The sequence below is a fragment of the Pelophylax lessonae genome (genome assembly GCF_965119305.1).
Source record: "Pelophylax lessonae genome assembly, chromosome: 6".
NCBI classification, from domain to species: domain Eukaryota; kingdom Metazoa; phylum Chordata; class Amphibia; order Anura; family Ranidae; genus Pelophylax; species Pelophylax lessonae.
In genome coordinates this window covers 175065552-175090147 of record NC_138773.1, presented here as the reverse complement: position 1 = coordinate 175090147, position 24596 = coordinate 175065552, and the positions used below count along the sequence as shown (strand labels likewise).

The 24596-nt window shown below is 41.3% G+C and overlaps 1 protein-coding gene across 5 annotated transcripts in view; it reads left to right on the top strand.

The window, feature by feature from the left end:
* Nucleotides 1-24596, top strand: part of HECW2 (HECT, C2 and WW domain containing E3 ubiquitin protein ligase 2) — a 421352-nt gene that overhangs the window by 385309 nt on the left and 11447 nt on the right. For all 5 annotated transcript variants that reach the window (XM_082262150.1, XM_082262151.1, XM_082262148.1 and 2 more), the window contains 6 exons: nucleotides 1763-1883; nucleotides 4054-4167; nucleotides 7524-7676; nucleotides 12126-12224; nucleotides 16615-16744; nucleotides 19324-19470. In XM_082262150.1, coding sequence (XP_082118276.1) covers nucleotides 1763-1883; nucleotides 4054-4167; nucleotides 7524-7676; nucleotides 12126-12224; nucleotides 16615-16744; nucleotides 19324-19470 — 764 coding nt within the window. The remainder of the gene's footprint in view (nucleotides 1-1762; nucleotides 1884-4053; nucleotides 4168-7523; nucleotides 7677-12125; nucleotides 12225-16614; nucleotides 16745-19323; nucleotides 19471-24596) is intronic.

Genomic DNA, 24596 nt, shown 5'->3' with positions numbered 1-24596 from the left:
TACTGTAGCCAGTCTGTGGAAGCCAGAATTATTGTTGGTTGGTAGGGGATTAAATACTTATTTTACTCACTGAACTGAAACTCAATTTATAACATTTGTATCATGTTTTTTTTCTGGATATTCTATCTCTATCATTTAAATACACCTATGATAGAAATTATAGACCCCTCATATATTTGTAAGTGGGCAAACTTACAAAATCTGCAGGGGATCAAAAAAATTATTATCCCCACTGTTGTTGCAATTAATGATTGATTTCACAATACTCGAAATGTGTCTGATAGATCGCTGCTACTTGCTAATTTACCAGGAGCTATGTAATTCATATGCATTGCAGTCGATTGTGAATACTAGTGTTTAATTACTAGCAATTTTAGTAGTACAACCACCCTACCAGGGATCACCAATTTGCTTCTAGCCTTATATTTGAAATCAGCTGAATAACAACAGTCCTTTGGCCACTACTGTTATCCTAGCCAAAAAAAAAAAAAGTCACAGCGGACCCATTAGTTTAACTTCTTAGCACTGACTGAATGCAAATATGCGGCCTTGGCTTCAGGCAGATGTACCGGGTTATGCCTTCAGCTAGAGGCATCACCCTGGTACCATTGTTTAGAGCCGACGGTTAGCTTTCTTGTATTGACAACCGATGCAGCAGAGCAGCCGTTCGGCTGTCATTACAAAGAGCGGGAGGGGACACCCCTCCTCCAGCTACCTTCTGAAGCTCGTCTGGGTCTCCTGTCCCACCGGGAAACCCGAGCAACCAGCAGGCACTTCCGCTGGCTGGCTGAAGACCCGAACAAAGCCGAATTAGACTCTGATGGAAAAACACGGAAGCAATGTCATGACATCACTTCCGGGACTGGAGCCTTAAAGGCGCCAGATTTTAAAAAAAATGACAGCATTCCACACAGCCAAACTTGGCGTTTTGAATGCTTTTAAGTGCAAAGGAGGGATTTGGGGTCTTTTCGACCCCAGATCCCTTCATAAAGAGTACCTGTCACTGCCTATTACTGTCACAAGGGATGTTTACATTCCTTTTGACAGCAATAAAAGTAATCCAATTTTTTTTTTACATGAATAGTATAAAAAAAAAAAAAATTAAAATATTTAGGAAAAAAAATTTAAAGTGCCCCGTGCTCGTGCGCAGAAGCGAACCCATACACAAGTCGCTCTCGCATATGTAAATCGTGTTCGAACCACACATGTGAGGTATCGGCGCGATCATTAGAGCGAGAGCAATAATTCTAGTATATGACTTCCTCTGTTACTCTAAGCAGGTAACCGTTAAAAAATTTTAAAGCGTCGCCTATGGAGATTTTTTAAGTACGGAAGTTTGTCGCCATTCCATTATTGTGCACAATTTTAAAGCATGACATGTTAGGTATCTATTTACTTGGTGTAACATCATCTTTCACATTATACAAAAAAAGTGCCAACTTTACTGTTGTTTTTTTTGTAGAGTGTATTTTTTTACAAAAAATTGCATTTGAAAGACCGCTGTGCAAATACCGTGTGACATAAAATATTGTAAAGATTGCCATTTTATTGTCTATGGTCTCTGCTAAAAAAATATATATATATAATGTTTGGAGGTTCTAAGTAATTTTCTAGCAAAAAATACTGATTTTATCCTGTAACATATGTCAGAAAAAGGCTTAGGCTTCAAGGGGTTAACTTCTGCAGTCAGATTGTATTGTATACATATTAAATTAAAACTGCAAGTAAACTGAGCCTAACTAATGGATTCTGATTCTTCTAGGAACTCAGCGTGCCAATGCCAGAGCACCAGCACCTTATAAGAGGGATTTTGAAGCAAAGTTACGGAATTTTTACCGAAAATTGGAAACTAAAGGCTATGGTCAGGGACCTGGGAAGTTAAAGTTAGTAACGTTTATATTTTTTTTGTATAATATTAAAACGTTTTAATTTAGTTTTTTGTACTGGTTTTAGATGTTAAAGTGGTTCTAAATCCTTACATATACCCATGGAAGTGACTGGCCTCAGGTGATACAAAGGGATCAAACAAATCCTCCTACATAAATTGTACCTGTTTATCTACAGCCGTCCTTCCCCTACATTTATTCAAAGTGCAGAATTTACACAGGATCTCTCAGCTCTATAAAGCACGGGGCAGAGAACTGAAGTTACATCAGGGAGGAGAGCTCTGAGAGCTGTTTAGAGGGAAGGGACCCCCCCCCCCCCCCCGTCACCATTCTTCTCTTGGTGTCAGGTAAACATATTAGAAGTGATTCATGCAAATGACAAAGGAACGAAGCAGCAGGCAGAAAATACATTAGTGCTTTGGATTGGGACAAGTATACACTATATTGGGATATACTTTGTTCAGTTTTTATGTCTGAGGTTTACAATCACTTTAAATCTCAAAGGAATTCCATGCCAGGAGAAATATGGAGGTTGTTATTGCTGATGACCTTGTTGCAGCATAAAACGTAACTAAACCCATGAACAAAAATGTATTATATTCCATCTTATCAGTACTTAGATGTGGTGGCTGCATTTGTTTTCTTTTTTTTTTTTAGGCTAATAACATTTTCAGCAAGTATATAACATTTCTGTTGTTCTTGCCATATGAGCTGACCTGGAATCCTAAAACAATATTTGTATAAACTTCTAATCCCATGATGCCCCACATAATAGAGCTGAACAATGGCAGACATATTTGAAGGCCAGTCTGAGTGACGACCATGGCTGTCTCTAAAGATGCAGTAGAGGAGTGAATATAGCCACCCACGGACAGCAAGCATATTACTTCCAGGATAACCTGGTAAATATAAAGGCAGAAAAAGTCCTAGAAAAAGAAAATGAATGCAACCACCTCAGCTAAGAACTGGTGAGCTGCAATATATTAGTTATGTAAATGTATTGTGACTCTCGCGCTATCAAGTTATAATGGGTATACCGATATACACATGTAAATTAATCCCCGGGTGCTGTAAGTACTGAACTGGTACCTGAGCAGTATAAATAGTAAAAAAAAGGGGGGGGGGGTTGTACTGCACTCCTGGGGTATAACAGGTAATCAAAATATGAAAGATCAGCACAGAGATGAAAATCCATATAGCTGAGACTCTTCAAAATAAATCACATATAAATATCCAAGTTACAAACACAAAAATAAATGTGCTCCAATGTATAAATAACACTCTGTCAGAAGTGCTTGTGTGCAGAAAACAGGTCTCAGTGCCACCATACAAGATATTAGGAATAAACAAAGTGCATAGGTACTAAAAAGTGCAAATTACACAGTATGTGCAAATAGCAATAAAGAAAAAATGTAACATATAGGGTAAACAATAGTGCTGAGTGTCGAAATATTTTTTTAATATAAAAATCAAGATATTTTAATTTAACAGTGGATACATATATATTTTGCACTGACACAAATGCTAGATCAAGGACTTATAAGGGCGTGTGTTACCTTTCTTTGAAGCCTTTAAGAATCAGTCACCCCAACCCACAGGTGGTATACCAACTTCAGGACCACAGTAATGGTGCTTTTCCACTGCATGGAACCGAACGGTTCGGCTCGCTTTTGTGCTTTTCCACTGCTGGTACCGCATGGTATAGTGTAGGAACGGTTCGGTACTGTACGGCGGTGCTTTTCCACTGCATGGAACTGAACGGTACGGCTCTCAAAAACAGTACCTACTCGATTGTGGTTCCAAGAGGTACCATACCGGTACCATAGTCCCACAATCCTTTGCATGCAGTCACTACTAGCCACTGATTCGTCAGAGAATCCCACCCACCCCGTTGTTATCCCACCCACTTAACTTTAGTTCTACTTTAGTGGAAAAGCAAACCATACCGTACCGTACCGAACTGTTCCAACACCGTACCATGCGGTACCAGCAGTGGAAAAGCAAACGGGGCCAAGCAGGGCCGAGTAGAGCCGAGCCGGTACTTGCAGTGGAAAAGTGCCATAAGCGAAACAGGCTCAGCCTCACTGCTCCTAAAGTAGAATATATTTTTAACAATGAATATCTTTACCAAGCTTTTCTACTATTTTATATCATCCTTTTAATTCAGATTAATTATAAGAAGAGACCATTTACTTGAAGATGCCTTCAACCAAATCATGGGATATTCCAGAAAAGATCTGCAGAGGAACAAGCTATATGTTACTTTTGTTGGCGAAGAAGGGTAAGCATAACACTATCGCTTTTGTAGTTTTCCCCTTTTGCATAGTGATCATAAATATTGTGACCTATCTGAGTTAAACTGGTCATAGATTTTTTTTTTTTTTTGACCAGCCAGATTCCCCCATCCACACATTCGAGGTAGAAGAGGGAATCCTCCCTGCTGTGTCATTGTATTATGACTTCTCTCCTGCTGATAGGCGGTCCGTTTTCATCCGATCTCCCATAGAGGAGAGCTGGGATCTGACAGGTCAGTTTCAGCACACAGAGCAGAGACGGGACCTGTCATCCGCCTGTTCAGTGGGGATCGGCGGATCGATTCCTGCTGAGAAAAACTGACTCCCCTGGGCAGAAAGCCCGTGTGAAAGGACCCTAAGGGAAGGTTATAACCCCTGTCAGGTTTTTATTTTTGCCGTCTGTGTCCTATTGGGGAGATTTCACTTCACTTCCTTTCCCATAGCCAAAACAGGAAGTGAGAGAAAATCCCTCCAAAGTAAGGCACTTTTGGTGTGTCCCCAGGGTCACCAGAACTAATGTCCCTATTGGAAGATTCCCTTCTATTCTTGATTAGATGTCAACCCAAAACGTGGGTTTTTCTTGTACTTTCACCATCAATGATAATGTTGAACAGGACAAATAGAGAGGATGAATCTTCCTAATGGGGGCATGGACAGCAATAAAAACCTGGCAGGTGTTCTAATCCCTCTCCACCCTATCCAAAACTAAAAAAAAAATGTTGCCTTTAGTTATACTTTAATGTTATTACATTAAAATCACATGAAGAGGTTACTGTAATTCTGTTTAAATATATTACTATTTTGACATATTAAAGTGGAATAAAATCCTTATTTCTAAACGGTCCCATGCAATCAATAATGTAGCCTAAAGTCAGGGATGTGCCCAAAATGAGACCACAATGTGACCACAATCCCCCATACTTTCCAATTCCAAAGCGGGCCATAGATTCCACCATCCACACAGTCGAGGTGGATGGAGGAATTCCTCCTTTTTTGCAATCCTCTTTGTGGGATACTCTGACCCCTTGTGAAGAGGGTAAACTTCAGAGATCCTAGTCAACAGTAGCTCACTATGCCAACAATCTACTTCTGTCAAACAGGGACCGCCAGACATGAATCAAAATTTTGCCAGTTTCTGCTGAACAGGACGAATTTCAATCCATCTATGGGCAAATTATGGGTGGTCAGTGGGTGTGTCTATTAAGGCCTAAGGCAGTCACTTCCATCAGATTGCCTTGTTGGAGCTCTCTTATGAATGAGGATGCTTATGCGTCCTCATTCAGAGAAAGCTGTGATGTCTGAAACAGGGAAGGACTAGGAGAACTGACACCAACAACGGTAACAGAAATTGTCTGTCAGCTGCCACATGGTAATGTTATTTCTCTTTCGTTCATTGACTGACACAGCTCCTGATCTTCTTAACCATTGGGTTATACTGGCCCCTACAGGACTAGGACACTAGGCAGAAAAAAAGTCTGGCTATGCCTATGGGCAGTCCCAGGGGGTATACTCCCTCTCTCTGCTATAGGTTTTTTTTCTGCCTAGTCAGGAGTAAGGACCTAGTTCCTTGCTGAGATCTCTGGTCCTGGCAATTTTTTATTTTTAGGTAGAATTTTTTCTCCTGATTTTTGTCCTGTGAGAGCTGTCAATCACCAGCGGGAAACAAGAAGTGTCTTAGCGGCTCCGGAGGTAGCCAGCATTCTAATGTGGGCAGAACGGTTCTTTCCAGCCCACTCCGCCATACACATTCCTGGGGTGGAAAATTGGCAGGCTGATTACCTCAGTCAGCAGGCATTGGACCAAGGGAGTGGTCCCTTCATCCAGTAATTGCTCTGGTGAGGCATCCCTGAGGTGGATCTGTTGGCTTCCTGGCTCAACAGAAAGGTGCAGAGGTTTGTGGCTCAGTCACGGGATCCTCTGGCGGACACCACAGATGCGCTGGTGGCCCTGGGGGGTCAGTATCCTCTGATTTACACCTTCCCTCCTCTCAAGCTTCTGCCAAGACTTCTACGCAGGATCTAGGCAGAAGGGATTCCGGTCATCTTAGTGGCCCCGGACTGGCCTCGCCGGGCTTGGTATGCTGATCTGGTGCGGCTGGTCACCCAAGATCCCTCTCAGGGAGGATCTGCTCCCCCGAGGATCAATCTTCCATCCTGACTTACAGTCGCTTGCTTTGACGGCTTGGCTGTTGTATGCCAGATGCTGATGGATAGAGGTTTGTCTGAGTCGGTGTTTCCAATGCTATTAAAGGCTAGAAAACCTACTTCTAGGAAGATCTACCATCGTCCGCTGTTCCTTCCAAAGGTTGCCTCTGATTTTCATTTGAATAAAGACATTGTGTTACCTTCCCTGTGTCCCACACCAAAACATCCGAAGGAAATTGTTTGCATGCCTTGAATATGGTTCGGGTAATTACAGTGTACCTGGCAGCTACGGAGTGTTTTAGGAAGTCAGACTCACTATTTGTGCTAACGGGTGGGCCTCGGAAAGGGTTGTCTGCTTCCTCTGCAACCATTTCCAGATGGTGATTCAGGCCTATTCCATCAGGGACCAGGTTCCTCCTTACAAGGCGCACTCTACTCGGGCGCTCAGTGCTTCCTGGACCTTTCGTCATCAGGCGTCAGTGACGCAGGTTTGCAAGGCGGCCTCCAGGTCAACAGTGCACACTTTCACAATATTCTATAAAGTGGATGTATTGGCATATGCGGATGCTTCCCTTTGGCCGCAAGGTTTTTGCTGTTTAGAGGATCTGGTCCTCTTTGAAGGTGTATTGTTTTTTTCAGGTGAGCTCAAGTTGTTTTGGTTGAGCTCCTGTTTACCTGGTTGGCTATAGTTAGCCTTGGGAATTTATTTTTCGCTGTTCCCGCCCCTCATGTTTAACACTGCTTTGGGACATCCCAATGGTTAGGAAGATCAGGAGCTGTGTCTGTCAATGAACGAAAGAGAAAATGGGATTTTTGACGTACAGTAAAAATCCATTTCTCTGATGTTCATTGACGGACACAGCAGTCAACCCTCTGTGGAGTTGCAATTCTTCTGACATTGCCTGTAACAAAACTGAGTATCTATAGCAGAGAGAGGGAGTATACCCCCTGGGACTGCCCATAGGCGTAGCCAGACTTTTTTCTGCTTAGTGTCCTACTCCTGTAGAGGGCAGTATAACCCAATGGTTAGGGTGATCAGGAGCTGTGTCCATCCATGAACATCAGAGAAATGGATTTTACGGTAAGTCAAAAATTCAATTTTCTCAAAAAAATAAAGGGGTGGTTTTTAATTTTGACAAGTATTCCACTTTAAATGTAGTCAAATAGCTTTCTGCAATTTTTTTTTTTCTTTTTCTAAGGTTGGACTACAGTGGGCCATCTAGGGAATTTTTCTTTCTTGTCTCAAGAGAATTATTTAACCCATATTATGGTTTATTTGAATATTCTGCAAATGACACTTATACGGTACAAATAAGTCCAATGTCTGCATTTGTTGACAATCATCATGAATGGTAAGTTTTTTCCTGTTCTTAGTAAGTTTATGTTAAAACCTAAAAAATGTGACACATGCTTCTAAATATAATAAGGTTAATTAGTTTCCCCACCGATTGAGATTACAGTTTGAGGTGCAGCAGTTACTGGGATCTCACTGTTGCACTATTAGTGAGTGGAGACTGCAGACCAGTTGTTTTTCCTTTGAAGAGTAAGGGCCGGTTCACATTAGTGCGATCACAGAGATTGCATGTAATTCGGAGCGCACTGCTCCTAAATTACATGCGATCAGTTTGTATGGCTGAATTTGCACCGCAATCGCACTAAATACGCACATGACCCTTTTTTTATCCGCAGCAGAATCGGATCACATGGTGGTTCACACTAGTGCGATCCGATTCTGTGCAAACTTGCAGATCGCACTGCGATATGCGATCTCAACTGGGGGTGTCTTTAACTTGTAATTGGCACCCCCTGCATATCGCATATGGCAGTGTGAACTGCCAGGGGTGCAGATGCGATGCGGGAACACGGTGCATATTCGCAGCGTTCCCGCATCGCAGAAGTGTGAACCGGGACTAAAAGTGTTTCTCTGAGAAAAATAAACAAAATATAATTTCTGCAATACATGCATGTTAGTTAGCTGTGGAGCACTATCCAGGTCCAGAGCCATAGCACAGGCTCAGATGTGACCCTGTCTTTTAAGACTCACTTTGTGTGTAAGGCCCCTTTTTACATGGGCAATTTGTGACAGTCGGACCTGATCGGAAGGTCCATGCATTCCTATGGACAGGCAGGTGTAAAAAGGCTTGTGTCCGTTTATACCCACCTACCTCCAGTTCCCAACTGGTCCACCAAAAAAAAAAAAAAAAGAAGGGGATCCATCCTCTTCTGTTTTGGCAGAGCGGAACTGAGGGAGTCAGGTGTAAACAGACAGGGGAGTCTGTTTATTCCTGGCCACCCATAGAGCAGAGCGGGCTTTGTCCCTGTCTGCTCTGCAGAAACTGAGCGGACATGGATGTGTGATTCGATCGCTCTGCTCTGATCAACAGGGGATCTGCAAACTGATCCTCTCCTGATCGGAACAGAATCTGCCGTGAATGAAATGGGCCTAAGGCTGGCTGGAATGAAGAACCTGGAAGCTACTTTGCTAAAGTACCAATGGGCGCCTTTTACATTTCCCACAACAGTTGGTTGTTCCCACTGTAAGGAGGTCAGCATAGAGGAAGCATATCTCCCTGCTGCTTCTGCTTTGCAAAGCATTATGTGAAACTCTACCTTCCTACTACCTGCCTACTACAGTGACCTGGTCCCCTCCTATCATCTTACTATTAGCAGCAGCAGCTGCTTGGGTTTGTGAGCACCTAAGTCATTGCCACTCAGCTGCAGCATATGTGTACATAGACACAGAAAGGACAGTCCTGCTAATATTTGTAGCCCCAGCCCGTTGTCTCCCAGCAGTTGTGAGGGCATCTACTTGGTCTTTCTGAGGGAACTAACACTTGAAATCTTGATTCCACTGACCCTGTAGTTATAGGATCTACATAATTGGAATCTCTTTCAGCTCAGGAGTCAGGGGCCTCTACTGCAGACCTTCCAGAGGCCTTAGAACAGGCCAGGCTACTGGATGCCGTGTAAAAGGGGTTAATATCCCTTATCTAAATGGAGTGAATCACTTGCTAAAAGCTAATTCCCCTTTAAATATGAGTGCAGTGAAAGTGAAAACTTCCGGGGAATTATACTATTATATCAGTAGATGCAAAAAATTGCAACAATTTAAAACCGTGAGTATATAGTGAAAAGATAAAAAACAAAATATCATTGTTCAATAAAACTCAAACAAAAACTGTGTATTGCTGATTAAAACACTTGAGTTCATTTTCCTTGTGTGACTCTGATCAACAGTCTCTCAATATCTCAATATCAGCTCAAGTGAGTGTATCATGAAACATATTTTAAGCTGGCATCATGCTCCAAATCAATGTTTTAAGTGCAGAGGGGTATTAAAGATGTTAAAAAAAAATTTAGTCCTTCATGCTGGCACTTTATTGACTCTTTCAAGCAGTATCGCATAGGTTGGCCTCTTACAAGAATACAGCAGTATGATGACATAGATTGTTAATCCATCTCCGTATTCCTGGTACCGTGAGCTCACTCTGTCACTTCTCCTGCCTTTCGATTTTTGTTAGTTCCCCAGCAGAACGGCTAGCATATGATCCTCTGCTCCCTCCACATGAGGTTTAATCAGAGACGATCTCTCCACTGTCCCGGATCACATCAAGGGAATCAGCTGGGGCTCACATAGGAGGAAAAAAGACTGGAATAGTGCATTACCTCTTAAAAAGAATTTATTTAAAAGACCATTGCACTTACATCCAATCCCAGTCGATGCCTGATTAGGGGAAACGCGTTGGAGGGAGGCAGCCAAGTTACCACAGGTCACGGTCCACACTGCAGGCGGTTGTGTCTTTTATGTTTTCAGAAGTTTGTATTGATGTAAGTGCAATGGATGCCTTCACCATCTGTGACTCAGATTCAGAATACCAACAGTCTGTCTCTGAAGCGTCTGTTTTTGAGGGACCACCATCTCCTGCTATGAATTCAGAATTTTAAGGGGTCATTTTTGCCCCCCTAATGAACTAGTGCACACTACCCTGCATTTGAAGGATAAGCCTTCTGTCTCCAGCCTTTGGTCTTTCAGAGCTCCTGCAGCTGTACAGACATTTCTTTTACATCTGCTATTACAGATTTTCCTCTTTGTAAGCTGGAAACCCCCTAAAGAGTCCTAGTTCCCCCGCCTGAGAGTGTGTCAGAACTATTCTCTGTAAGAGAGAATTTGGTAAACTGTTGTCTATGCCCAATGGTTTGTTTCTACTGTATCTGCCAGTTTCTCATCTTAACAGAAAAATATGTGGCAGCTAGAGGGAATGCTCACCTATAGATATGTTGCTGTTCAACAGTTAGACTCTCTCTCTAAGTCTTATGCCTCGTACACACGCAACGATTATCGGCCAACCGATTGTCTGACTTTTGTCCAGAGTTGTGTTTTGTTGGTTGGAATGTGCCTAGACTGCACACGAATTTTCTCGGCCAACAAAAATCTACTTCAGAAGTGATGTCATGTGCTGGTTTACTTTCCGTGTGTTTTTTCTTCTCTGAGCATGCCCAGTCTTGCTCATCAGATTTTTGTCTGCCCAAATCTGTACTGACTGACGGAAAATCAGCCGTTGTGTTGACGGCCAACAAAAATTTTATAGCCTGCACACCAGATTTTATTCGGCTGAAAAGTCGGAGTCCGTTGTCGAAAGTATCATATCATAACAAGCCGAAAATCAGCCGATCGGATGTTGGCCGAAAATTCCCGGCCGATAATCGTTGCGTGTGTACGAGGCATTCGTTTTACTCTGGTAGACTCTGCTCTCAGTCCAGTGTTGCCTGTGACCTTACAGTATTTGCCAAACCGTGCCAGTATGGGGTGGCTCCCTTTAGGAGGGAACCTCTTCCCTTCCAGAAGAAGCCAGTAGCCAATCAGCTTCTACTTTCAGCTTGTTCAATTATTCTTTAACAAACAAACAAACAAACCTGGAAGCTGATTAACTAGCTGTTTACGCTGTTTATATGCAGCGCTGCACCATATTTTGCACTCTCTACTTTTATTAAATCAAACCCAGTGTGTCTCCTTCCTCTCCTTTCTTCCAGGAGGGTAAGGTGTTGAAGGACCATTCTTTCTGTTGTTGTGGATTTAGTTCCTGACAATCTAGCATGTGTATTTTTGTGGACTCTGCTGCCAAAGACTCTGCCCCCCCCCCCCCTCTATCCAGGGGGTTTCTGTTTTTGGAGAATCTCCCCTGAGCTGCCTTCTGGTCTTACAAAACATGTGGTTCCCTCTGCTTTGTGGGATATAACTTTTGGAGGGTCTCCTGGGTAAAGCTGGGTTCACACTGATGTAGCCGCAGGTCAAAACAGGGGGTCTAGTGCGTCCCTGTTCACTGTTTCAGGTGCAAATCAGGTCAGAATTGTAATCCCTGTGAGTGCAGAGGCTCCATATGACTGAGAAAATATTTTTTTCATGTGCATACGTATATTTTTACAAACTATAGAGAAAAGTTTTTTTTTTTTTTTTTTTTAAATATAAACACATAAGATTTTTTCCATAAAACAAATTAAAATGTTGTATCTTAAAAAATTTGCTTCCTCAAGATGATCTACAAAAATAAATGTAGGTGCACAGAGTGTAATTAGCATATTCCAGTTTTCTTTGTTACCATTAAGCTGAGTGATGATGGCGTGTGGATTAACTTTCTGAAGTTTAGTGTGTTTTTTGCTTTTTATTTTTGTTTAACATTTTACAACTTATCTAGGTAAGATTCATGCTAGAATATGTACACTATACCTGTACTTCCTGTTTTGCACCACTAATTGTTTATATGTAATGGAAATGTAATTATTGTTTATAATTCCTTTTTCAGGTTTAGATTTAGCGGCCGAATCTTGGGTCTTGCACTTATACATCAGTATTTACTAGATGCCTTTTTTACACGTCCATTTTATAAGGCACTTCTACGAATGTGAGTTAATCAAAAAGTATATTTCTGACACTTGAGAATTCTGTTTGCATCTATATTGGCTGTATAACATGATTTAAATTGTGATAAAACCCACATAATAAAATGACTCTCATTGTGAACGTGTGTCAATGTTCAATAAAGACCAGATATTTAGATCATTTCTTTAAGGTCCTACATGAGTGCTACTTATTTTTTGATTCAACAAAACTGTCTAGTAACTATTACCCACTACAAGATATGCAAAGATTGAATCACAGCAATACTTATTATTTAGAGCTGACACGACAGATAACATTATGGGAGTATCGGATGCCATGAATCTCAAAGTTTGAAAAATGTATGTGGACATCCCCTATGCTGAAAGATCAGTTTTTCTCTAAGTAACATGGCAACCCCACTCTTTAAAAGTAGGGGGTGTGGGGTTATCCACTGCAAGGCTATAAGCTTGTGGGCTAGGAATAAAAGCCTAGAAACAGGGCCTAGGGTTTCTAGGAGGTACACCTCTTGATCCAATGTCTTCAGTATACAAACTTCGGGGTCTATAGTGTTATCTTATAGGTCAATATTTTAGCATCTACAACTGTCTGCCAGTACTGAAAAAGCTTGGGACACTTCCAAAGCATGTGTAGTAGATCAGCTGGTGCACCCTGGCACCTCAAACACTTTGTGGTATCACTTTGATGCTTTTTAAAATAGCTTTTGTGAAATGCAGTATATGTATTAAACAGCAGCAGTCTCCGAGTTGGTGACAAGGATACTAAGGGTATCTGTTCAAGAGGGCTTTACCAAATTTCTTCCATGATGACTCCTAAATGCTTGTCGCATCCCCTTCTACAAGGTAGAGTTACTTTATCGCTATTTACTACAGTTGGGTAGAGAGTTGGGATTGCTGTTGGGAAATAAGTTATTTTTTACAATGCTGTAAGCAAGTAGTTTTCCTTTACAATGGTGTAAGCAAGTAGTTTTCCTATCAGGGGAGTGGGTATCAAAGATATTTTTTGGATTTAGCTTGAGAATTCAAGGCATGATGTAGTTGCAGATATTGATAGAATTTCTGATTGGTGATCTGATACTTAAGTTGTAATGCTTGAAACTTAGCACTGGTGGCATACTAAAGGGGTATGGTCCGCTCCAGTTGCTCACTTGCTGGGGGTGCTAATAATGAAGAATTGCGAACACAGTATAGACACAGTTAATTTTGGTAAACATAACTATGTTACAAACATTATCATCTTAGCATATTTTAGTTGCTGAAGCATACTATACAGGTACAATACAGTGAAAATAATACAGTACACAGGTGTGCCTGATCCATTTTTCTTTTATTAAATTATTAAAGTATAGTACTGTATAATAAATTGTTGTCTTGTACTAACAAAATTTGTTTTATCCACAGTATATAGGAAACATTAGGGTTGCTTTACTAAAACAGAAGAGTGCAAAATCTGGTACAGCTTTGCATGGTAGCCAATCAGCTTCTAACCTCAGCTTGTTCAGTTTGTTCAATTAGGCATTGACAAAACACAAACTCCAAGCTGATTGGCTTCTGTGCAGAGCTGCACCAGATTTTACGCACTGAAGATTTAGTAAATCGACCCCATTTCTTCAAGGAATTGAGCCACTTTCTAAAATCTACTGGCTTACTATGGGTTTAGTCCAACAAGGTGCATATCACCTCATGGACTCATCGCTTTTATTTACAACTGACAGTTTTTTTCTGAATGCCAGGAGTACAGCTATCACTATATACCCAGCAATTTGTGAGGATAGTTGCCGTTTTTCTCATACACTGGCAGCTCTGCTTGATCCATTTACAGAAGGCTTTGTATTTTGAAAATAGGTTTACATAATACAAAGTGCTTATTGATTGGGCAAAAGGAGAGTATGAGCAGGCAGAGCTGCTGCATAGGACGCTGCAGCTGTAGAAGATGAGACCAGAAGGTCCAGCACCAGAGCGTGGGAAGTACAGTGATTGCTATACTCTAGGTGTTCAGTAAGGATGTAGAATAAAGAGGTAAGTCCATGAGGTGGCATGCATTTTAGAAAGTGCCTGAATTCCTGGAGTTCAGCTTTAAACAGAGAGAGGAATGATCACTTACAGCCTCTTTGAAGAAAAGGCCATCTCCTTAAAGAGGATGTAAACTCATAAAAAAATGAGCCGCTCCTTTAAGAGCGCATGCACCAGTGATGTCACTGGCTGCATGTCATGTAAATATCTCCTAAACGGTACACGTTTAGGAGATATTTACACTACCTATAGGTAAGCCTTATTATAGGCTTACCTATAGATACAGTGGGTACGGAAAGTATTCAGACCCCCTTAAATTTTTCACTCTTTGTTATATTGCAGCCATTTGCTAAAATCATTTAAGTTCATTCTTCTTCCTCATGAATGTACACATAGCACCCCATACTGACAGAAAAACACAGAATTGTTGACATTGTTGCAGATTTATTAAAAAAGAAAAACTGAAATATCACATGGTCCTAAGTATTCAGACCCTTTGCTCAGTATTTAGTAGAAGCCCCCTTTTGATCTAATACAGCCAGGAGTCTTTTTGGGAAAGATGCAACAAGTCTTTCACACCTGGATTTGGGGATCCTCTGCCATTCCTCCTTGCAGATCCTCTCCAGTTCTGTCAGGTTGGATGGTAAACGTTGGTGGACAGCCATTTTTAGGTCTCTCCAGAGATGCTCAATTGGGTTTAAGTCAGGGCTCTGGCTGGGCCATTCAAGAACAGTCACGGAGTTGTTGTGAAGCCACTCCTTTGTTATTTTAGCTGTGTGCTTAGGGTCATTGTCTTGTTGGAAGGTAAACCTTCGGCCCAGTCTGAGGTTCAGAGCACTCTGGAGAAGGTTTTTGTCCAGGATATCCCTGTACTTGGCCGCATTCATCTTTCCCTCGATTGCAACCAGTCGTCCTGTCCCTGCAGCTGAAAAACACCCCCACAGCATGATGCTGCCACCACCATGCTTCACTGTTGGGACTGTATTGGACAGGTGATGAGCAGTGCCTGGTTTTCTCCACACATACTGCTTAGAATTAAGGACAAAAAGTTCTATTTTGGTCTCATCAGACCAGAGAATCTTATTTCTCACCATCTTGGAGTCCTTCAGGTGTTTTTTAGCAAACTCCATGCGGGCTTTCATGTGTCTTACACTGAGGAGAGGCTTCCGTCGGGCCACTCTGCCATAAAGCCCCGACTGGTGGAGGGCTGCAGTGATGGTTGACTTTCTACAACTTTCTCCCATCTCCTGACTGCATCTCTGGAGCTCAGCCACAGTGATCTTTGGGTTCTTCTTTACCTCTCTCACCAAGGCTCTTCTCCCCCGATAGCTCAGTTTGGCTGGACGGCCAGCTCTAGGAAGGGTTCTGGTCGTCCCAAACGTCTTCCATTTGAGGATTATGGAGGCCACTGTGCTCTTAGGAACCTTAAGTGCAGCAGAAATCTTTTTGTAACCTTGGCCAGATCTGTGCCTTGCCACAATTCTGTTTCTGAGCTCTTCAGGCAGTTCCTTTGACCTCATGATTCTCATTTGCTCTGACATGCATTGTGATCTGGAAGGTCTTATATAGACAGGTGTGTGGCTTTCCTAATCAAGTCCAATCAGTATAATCAAACACAGCTAGACTCAAATGAAGGTGTAGAACCATCTTAAGGATGATCAGAAGAAATGGAAAGCACCTGAGTTAAATATGAGTGTCACAGCAAAGGGTCTGAATACTTAGGACCATGTGATATTTCAGTTTTTCTTTTTTAATAAATCTGCAACAATGTCAACAATTCTGTGTTTTTCTGTCAGTATGGGGTGCTATGTGTACATTCATGAGGAAGAAGAATGAACTTAAATGATTTTAGCAAATGGCTGCAATATAACAGAGAGTGAAAAATTTAAGGGGGGTCTGAATACTTTCCGTACCCACTGTATATGTTTGCAGAAAAAGTTTACTTCCTCATTAACAAAGTTAGATCTTTCCTAACACTTTTCAGTGTGTGGAATCCCTGAGAATCCCGTTTAGTGCAGTATGGAAGATTATGACTCCTGAATGTACTATAGAATATAATGAGAGTTTATATTTTATCTTAAAGTTTTTCCCTTGAATTAAAGAAGAACTCCAGAAAAAAAAATAATAATTTCAGGATCTCAACATTGGGCAATTATAGTGAGGTCACCCCTGTCCTTTCCTTACTTTTTTGTAAGTAATCTTCCTGACTGACACCAATGTGCAATGCATTAGAATCCTGGTCAGCCCACTAGGAAGCTAATGTAAAGACAACATTGTTATTAATAAAGGCTGTATTTAGGAAAATGTTTAGTGAATACAAATTCGATTTAGGGGTGGTGATGGAATTCAAATGTTAAATTTTTATTCTTATACCTTTTGTAGACTTTGTGATTTGAGTGATTTGGAATATCTGGATGAAGAATTTCACCAGAGCCTGCAGTGGATGAAGGACAATGATATCCATGATATTCTGGACCTTACGTTCACCGTGAATGAAGAAGTATTTGGGCAGGTATATTTCTTATTAACTCTGGTCCTAATGTCATATGATTATGTAGAGATAACCAACATTTAAAAAAAAATCCTGTTCGGCCAGCAACCAGGTAACATGCCCCTAATGTACCACTTGTTGTTACATATGATGGGGGGAATTCAGTAAACCATTTCGACCACTTTTCTGGTTGTATGGGTCTTTAAAAAGTCCTGTATCAGATTCACAAATGCCTTACTGCCAATTTTGCTAGTTTTTCCGATACATACAAGAGGTTTTGGTAGTTCTTAATACCACCACTTTTACAAAGGGGGGCAATGGCTGCACCAATTTTAAAAATAATTATTTCTAGTTCGTAGATGGCTAAGCTGGCAGTAGTTAAGACTGACTGTCTCTGTACGCTGTTTAGCAGGGCGACATCTTTGCTGCCACTACCTTCTGCTCACCTATCACTGGCTGTCAAGGATTCTGTAGACTTCTAGCATCCAGTGATGCTGACAGTGGGCAGGGCCTGAAGGGGAATCTGAAGAAGTAGTTCCCCCATCAGGTTGGATCCCTCCTTGTGATCGACAGCAGGCAGTGGGCAGATACTATGGCCAATAGCAGGCTGTCTACTGGCTATGGATTTCGTTCACTGTCTTCTTTAATTCACAAGCAGAGAGGACCTTATGGTGAACTGGTGTTCCTGAATCCTCATAAGGCTCTGCCCACCCAGGTACAAAATTCTGTGGTGGCAGGGCTGTCTGTGCCTGTATAGATAGGGTGACTTGTCTTGTTTCACCTGTTCTTGGTAATGAAAACATTTTGAGGGAATTCCCTAAAAAGTGTCTACAACAATCTTTATAATTTTGTCTTGTCTCCACAATACCAGTTTCCAATAGGTACATGAATTTGGGGCAAGCACCGACATTGGTGGTGCAGAAGTGAGGCAGAATTCTAAAGATTATCGTAGACACTCCATGAATTCCCCAGAATATGTTTAAGTTACCAAGAACAGGTAAACAGGACAAGTCACGTTATCCCTTTTTACAGATTAAAAGTTTTAGTCCAGTAACAACATGGTTGTAGCCTTTGCAGGTTCTGGTGAATCAACTGGAACTTTAATAGCTATAACAAACTCTATAAACATGCACAATACTTTTTTGCATGTTAACACACTATCCACATTGCAGAGCCATGTATATGAAGGGGCACCCAAAGGCACACCTCCATTAGTTAGCCTTATGTTGTGGTGTGCTGTGTTAAATCTAAAAAATTATGTCCATTTTTTCATGCATTAAGGTGTGCTGTCAGCCCATTCCAAATGAATATAGGGCATTTTAATTCACGATAAAATAGGGATCTTCACAGCACACCTTAGTATTGTGATAATTTATTCACATCAAGTCACCGGCATCACAGGCCAACGTTTCAGAGCCTCGCAGGATCCCTTTTTCCCTCTGCCTTGAAAAACTGAACAATACCAAGGTGTGCTGGTGAAGATTACAATAATTGCATGGTCCACCAGTTTACTACAGCACCACAAACTGTGGATAAGCCTGCAAAGAGTGTGACAGATAGAATACAACTTCTCAACTCACGATAACACGTTGCATCACTGCAATGCATAGTGAGAGTAAACTCTTAGGCCCCTTTCACTTGGGTGGACTGATCGGGTTCGCCTGTCAGTTTTTTAGGTGGACCCAACCAGGCCATCCATTACCCTCTTTGGTGCGTTGACACCTACTGACATCCGATCCTATACGCCAAAAACAGAAGAATGGGGGATTTGTTCCCCATCCATCTGTCAGATTTGATCAGTTGGTCGTCTGGTGTAAACAGACAGGCGGTCCTGTCTGTTCCCTCTCCTCTCCCTCATTCATTGCCCTCTATTAAGCGGCTGGTGTCAACAGACATGTGTTAGTTGACATCTGCCGACATCCGATGCGATCCGCCAAAAACAGAAGTATGAGGGATCCTTCCCCATCCGTCTAGCGTATCGGATCAGATGGCTGTTGTGTGTAAATGCACAAGCGGTCTGTTTACATCCGACCGCTCGTAAAGGACAGCGGGCTGTGTCTATGTTAGCTCTACATAAGTGGATCAGCAGGCAGACTCCACCCCATGTGAAAGGGGCCTAACTGCTATAACAATGCAAACATTTATATCTGTGATTAGTTGTGCCAGTTATTTATAGTTGATGTTATACATTTATTGTGTTACCATGAATTTTATACTATATTGTGCACTAAGTTGTAATGCTGAACTCCAGTCTAAATTCACAGTTAAATATAAATATGGAATCTGTTTTACCTGCTGAATGTTCAGTTACTTTTGTCCAGCCGGTCCTGAGGCTGTCAGACAGGACATTCAGGTTGGCGACCTTATCATTCTCAGCCAATCCAATAACACCTTTTCCCAGTCACCATTGTACTACAGATAGGACTACAGGAGGCTGATATCGGGACATATTTAGGTTTGCATTTAAAATACACTGAATGATTTATTAATAAATTCATAACTGCCAAAAAGATGTTTTATCATATCTGTCAGGAGTTCGGCTTGAATATATGCTCCTTTATTTTAGTTATTATTCAAATACATATCCCTTGTTTGGAAAGATTACAGAGAGAGAGCTTAAGCCAGGAGGAGCAAACATTCCCGTAACTGAGAAGAACAAGAAAGAATACATTGAAAAAATGGTGAAATGGCGAATTGAAAGAGGAGTTGTACAGCAGACGGAAAGCCTGGTGCGGGGCTTTTATGAGGTAAAGTGTGTACATGCAGTCTGAAAAATGAGCTGTTAGTTTTATAACAGAGAAGCAATAACCCGCTTGCTTGGTTGCGATTTAACTACATTTTTGATACGATTGTGTTGAAATAAAATACTTTTTTATAACCTATCTTCCTACTTTATAAAATAGGTTTTATCATGCAGCTGTGATGAGAACTGTGCTGCTGTGCTTCATTACTTCTGACTCAATTTATAGTCAGGTCACTATTCAAGTCAATAAACATTTTTTTAGTTGTTGGTAGTCCAGTACGAAGATCTACCTATTGCAGAACCTTGCCATATTGCTGCACAGTTTGGAGTTTTCCGTGTTCCAACTCTGGACATTCCCATATCTTCTGTTCAATGCACCATGATATGAAAATAAGTTCAAATCTAACAGGGAGCATTCCCTTTTCTCTAGTGCTACAGTGGGGAAAAAAATATTTGATAACCTGCAGATTTTGTAAGTTTGCCCACTTACATAGAAATGAAGAGTCTATAATTTTTATCATAGGTGTATTTTAAATGATAGAGACAGGGTATCAACCAAAAATTCATAAAAAAACACACAGATGTTATAAATTGAGTTGCAGTTGAGTGCGTAAAATAAGTATTTGATCCTCAAGAAAAATTTGTCTTAGTGCTTGGTGGAGAAACCCTTGTTGGCAAGCACAGAGGTAAGTCGTTTCTTGTACTTGGTTACCAGGTTTGCACACATCTCAGGAGGGATTTTGGTCCACTCTTCCTTACAGATCTCTAAATCATTAAGGTTTCTTGGCTGTAGCTTGGCAACTTGAAGTTTTCATACATTTTTTATAGGATTAAGGTCTGGAGTGGCTAGGCCACTACATGAACTTAACGTGGTTCTTCTTGAGCCACTCCTTTGTTGTGTTGGTGGTATGTTTTAGATCATTGTCATGCTGAAAGACCCATCCACAACCCATCTTCAGTGTTCTGGCTGAGGGAAGAAGGTTCTCATCCACTCCTTGATTTTACAATACATGGCCCCTCAATATGGGAAAGCTGGACTGTACCTTTAGCAGAGAAACAGCCTCAAAGCATAATGTTTCCACCTCCGTGCTTGACTGTACACATGGTGTTCTTAGGATCATAGTCAGCATTTTTAGTCAGCATTTTTCTTCCTCCAAACATGGCGAGTAGAGTTAATGCCAAAGAGCTAAATTTTGGTCTTATCTGACCACAGCACTTTCTCCCAATCCTTCTTTGAATAATTTAGATGTTCACTGGCAAACTTCAGATGGGTCTCTCCATGTGCCTTCTTGAGGAGGGGGACCTTGCGGGCACTGCAGAATTTCAACTAATTGTGGCGTATTGTCTTACCAATGGTTTGTTTGGTGACTGTGGTCCCAACTTCCTTAAGATCATTCACAAACTCCTCTTGTTTAGTTGTGGGCTGATGCCTCACTTTTCTCATGATCATCCTTACCCCATGAGGAGAAACTTTGCATGGAGCTCCAGATCGAGGGCGATTGATGTTCTTTTTGTATTTCTAACATTTGCGAATAATCGTTCCAACAGTTGTCCCCTTATCACCAAGCTTCTTGCTGATGGTCTTGTGCAGGTTTACAATCTTGTTCCTGATGTCCTTTGACAGCTCTTTGGTCTTGCCCATGATGGTGGGTTTGAATACACATACAGTGCCTTGCAACAGTATTCACACTAACCCCCCCCCCCCCTGACTTTTTACCTATTTTGTTACATTACAGCCTTAAGTTCAATGTTTTGTTAATCTGAATTTTATGTGATGGATCAGAACACAATAGTCTAAGTTGGTGAAGTGAAATGAGAAAAATATATACATAAAACTATTTTTCAGAAATAGAAAACAGAAAATTGGCATGTGCCTATGTATTCACCCCCTTTGTTATGAATCCCATAAAAAGCTCTGGTGCAACCAATTACCTTCAGAAGGCACATAATTAGTGAAATGATGTCCACCTGTGTGCAATCTAAGTGTCACATGATCTGTCATTACATATCCACACCTTTTTTGAAAGGCCACAGAGGCTGTAACACCTGAACAAGAGGCACCACTAACCAAACACAGCCATGAAGACCAAGGAACTCTCTAAACAAGTAAGTAACAATGTTGTTGAGAAGTACAAGTCAGGGTTAGGATATAAAAAAATATCCAAATATTTGATGATCCCCAGGAGCACCATCAAATCTATCATAACCAAATAGAAAGAACATGGCACAACAGCAAACCTGCCAAGAGACGTCCGCCCAACAAAATTCACGGACCGGGCATTCGATAACAATAGCTGCACTTCTTGTGGATTATTGGTTGGGTTAAACTACAATAGTATAATTTCTGATATATATGTAATGGTTTGACAGTATATAGATAACAATATCTGTATGTCTTCTATGCCCACAAATGCAACCCAAAAAAAAAAAAAGGTGGAGGATTGCCAATGTACTGTGACTGTATTATATTGTATTGTTACATTAAGGGTTTTAAACAATAAAACATTTTCCTAATTAAAAAAAAAAAAAAACTCACGGACCGGGGCAAGGAGGGCATTAATCAGAGAGGCAGCACAGAAACCTAAGGTAACCCTGGAGGAGCTACAGAGGTCCACAGCAAAGACTGGAGTATCTGTACATAGAACGACAAGCCATACGTTCCATAGAGTTGGGCTTTATGGCAGAGTGGCCAGATGAAAGCCATTACTTTCAGCAAAAAACAAAATGGTACGTTTTGAGTTTGCGAAAAGGCATGTGGGAGACTCCCAAAATGTATGGAGGAAGGTGCTCTGGTCTGATGAGACTAAAATTTAACTTTTCGGCCTTCTAAGAAAACTCTGTCTGTCGCAAACCCAACACATCACCCAAAGAACACCATCCCCACAGTGAAACATGGTGGTGGCAGCATCATGCTGTGGGGATGTTTTTTTAGCAGCCGGGACTGGAAAACTGGCCAGAGTTGAGGGAAAGATCAATGCTGCTAAATACAGGGATATTCTTGAGCAAAACCTGTACCACTCTGTGCGTGATTTGAGGCTAGGATGGAGGTGCACCTTCCAGCAGGACAATGACCCCAAACACACTGCTAAAGCAACACTTGGGTGGTTTAAGGGGAAACATGTAAATGTGTTGGAATGGCCTAGTCAAAGCCCAGATCACTATCCAATAGAAAATCTGTGGTCAGGCCTAAAGATTGCTGTTCACAAGCGCAAACCATCCAACTTGAAGGAGCTGGAGCAGTTTTGCAAGGAGGAATGGGCACAAATCCCAGTGTTAAGCTGTGGCAAGTTCATAGAGACTTATCTAAAGCGACTTGGAGCTGTGATTGCCGCAAAAGGTGGCTCTACAAAGTATTGACTTTAGGGGGGTGAATAGTTATACACATTGACTTTTTCTGTTATTTTGTCCTATTTGTTGTTTGCTTCACAATATAAAAAAAAAACCTCTTCAAAGTTGTGGGCATGTTCTGGAAATTAAATGATGCAAATCCTCAAACAATCCATGTTAATTCCAGGTTGTGAGGCAACAAAACACGACAAATGCCAATGGGGGTGAATACTTTTGCAGGGCACTGTAACTAGTTGTCGTTAGAAACACCTTTCTAAATTGACAGGACTAATCTGTGTACCACATGATCACATGCTGTAGCCAGTCTGTGGGAGCCAGAATTATTGTTGGTTGGTGAGGGATCAAATACCTGTATTTGAACTGCAACTCAGTTGATAACATTTGTATCATGTTTTTTCTGGATTTTTGGTTGATATTCTGTCTCTATCATTTAAAATACACCTATGATAACAATTATAGACCCTTTATTTCATTGTAAGTGGGCAAACTTACAAAATCTGCAGGGAATCAAATAAATATTTTCCCCACTGTATCTGTGTGCATATTAGACAGATTTCCTTCTACTTCCTGTGTGTCGCCTGGACAGGTCATGGAAAAGAGCAGCTGGATAAAGTACAGGTTTGCTGTAGTGAGCGAAAAAGTAAAAAAACACACACGGCCACCTTCGGACATACAGCATGAATTCTAGGCATGTTTTGCACATGCTGCATACTACCGCCACATAGACATGAATGGCTGTACCTAGTTCTATGCGGGCATACGATAGTACTTGCATCAACTAGTGCATGTGTACAGGGTTTTGAGTCTATATGCAGGTTTACGCAAGTACCAGAACATGCCCACACACAGTTGCGTACAGCCATTGTTTTCTATAGGGCAGCTGTACATAACACCTGCAGGGACATACACCCAAACTTTACGCTGCATGGCCACAGGCGGCTGTGTGCATGAACCATTAAAGTTACATTGCTGTTAAAGTGTTACTAAATCCACAACAGTAAAATCAGTGTGTATATGCAGTAAAGCATGCTTGTTATACTCACTGTGGAACCTAAGGGGATAATCCTCAGCATTGTGTAGAAAGGCTGTTTGATCCTGTATGCACAGATCCTCTCCTTCTTGCATTGTCCCCATAACATGTCTGGATAAGACAGAGTTACTGCAAACAGGCTACACACGCTCAGTTTTGTGTGTATTGCTAGGGAGTTTTTTTTTTTTTTTTTGGAAAAGTGCATGTGATCAGCACAGGGCCAATCAGCACTGTCCAGACAGAGAGTCAGGGGTCCTGCATCCCGATAGTACAGCCAGTGCAGTATGACCAGCTTTAATCAGGCACTGCTAGAAGTCACAAGATGAGAAAAGGTATTTTGCTGTTTATATTTACTAAAATGATTGCATTCCCATGTTCTGTGTACCATGGGAGACCAGATATAGCGAATGCAGGGTCCTGGGTTTAGTAACACTTTAAGTGTTATAGTTGTAGATAACCACAGAGTTACATTTTTTTAAGCATTGATGCTTTATTCCAGTTATGACAAAGTACACAAAGCCTTTTTAGCTGTATAGATTCTAATAATGTCATTTTGGAGCTGTCCAGGGGCAATCTCGTAAATATTGCATGAACGGTTTAACATCATTTCAAAAATTCTTTATGTACTTTTACAGATAATTTATAAGTTGAAAATATAATAAAGCTAAATACATATTTGCAGTCTGTCAGGGGTTAGTCCTATTAATAGAGGGAAGGAAAGATACAAGATAAGACTTTTGTATGTTATCTGT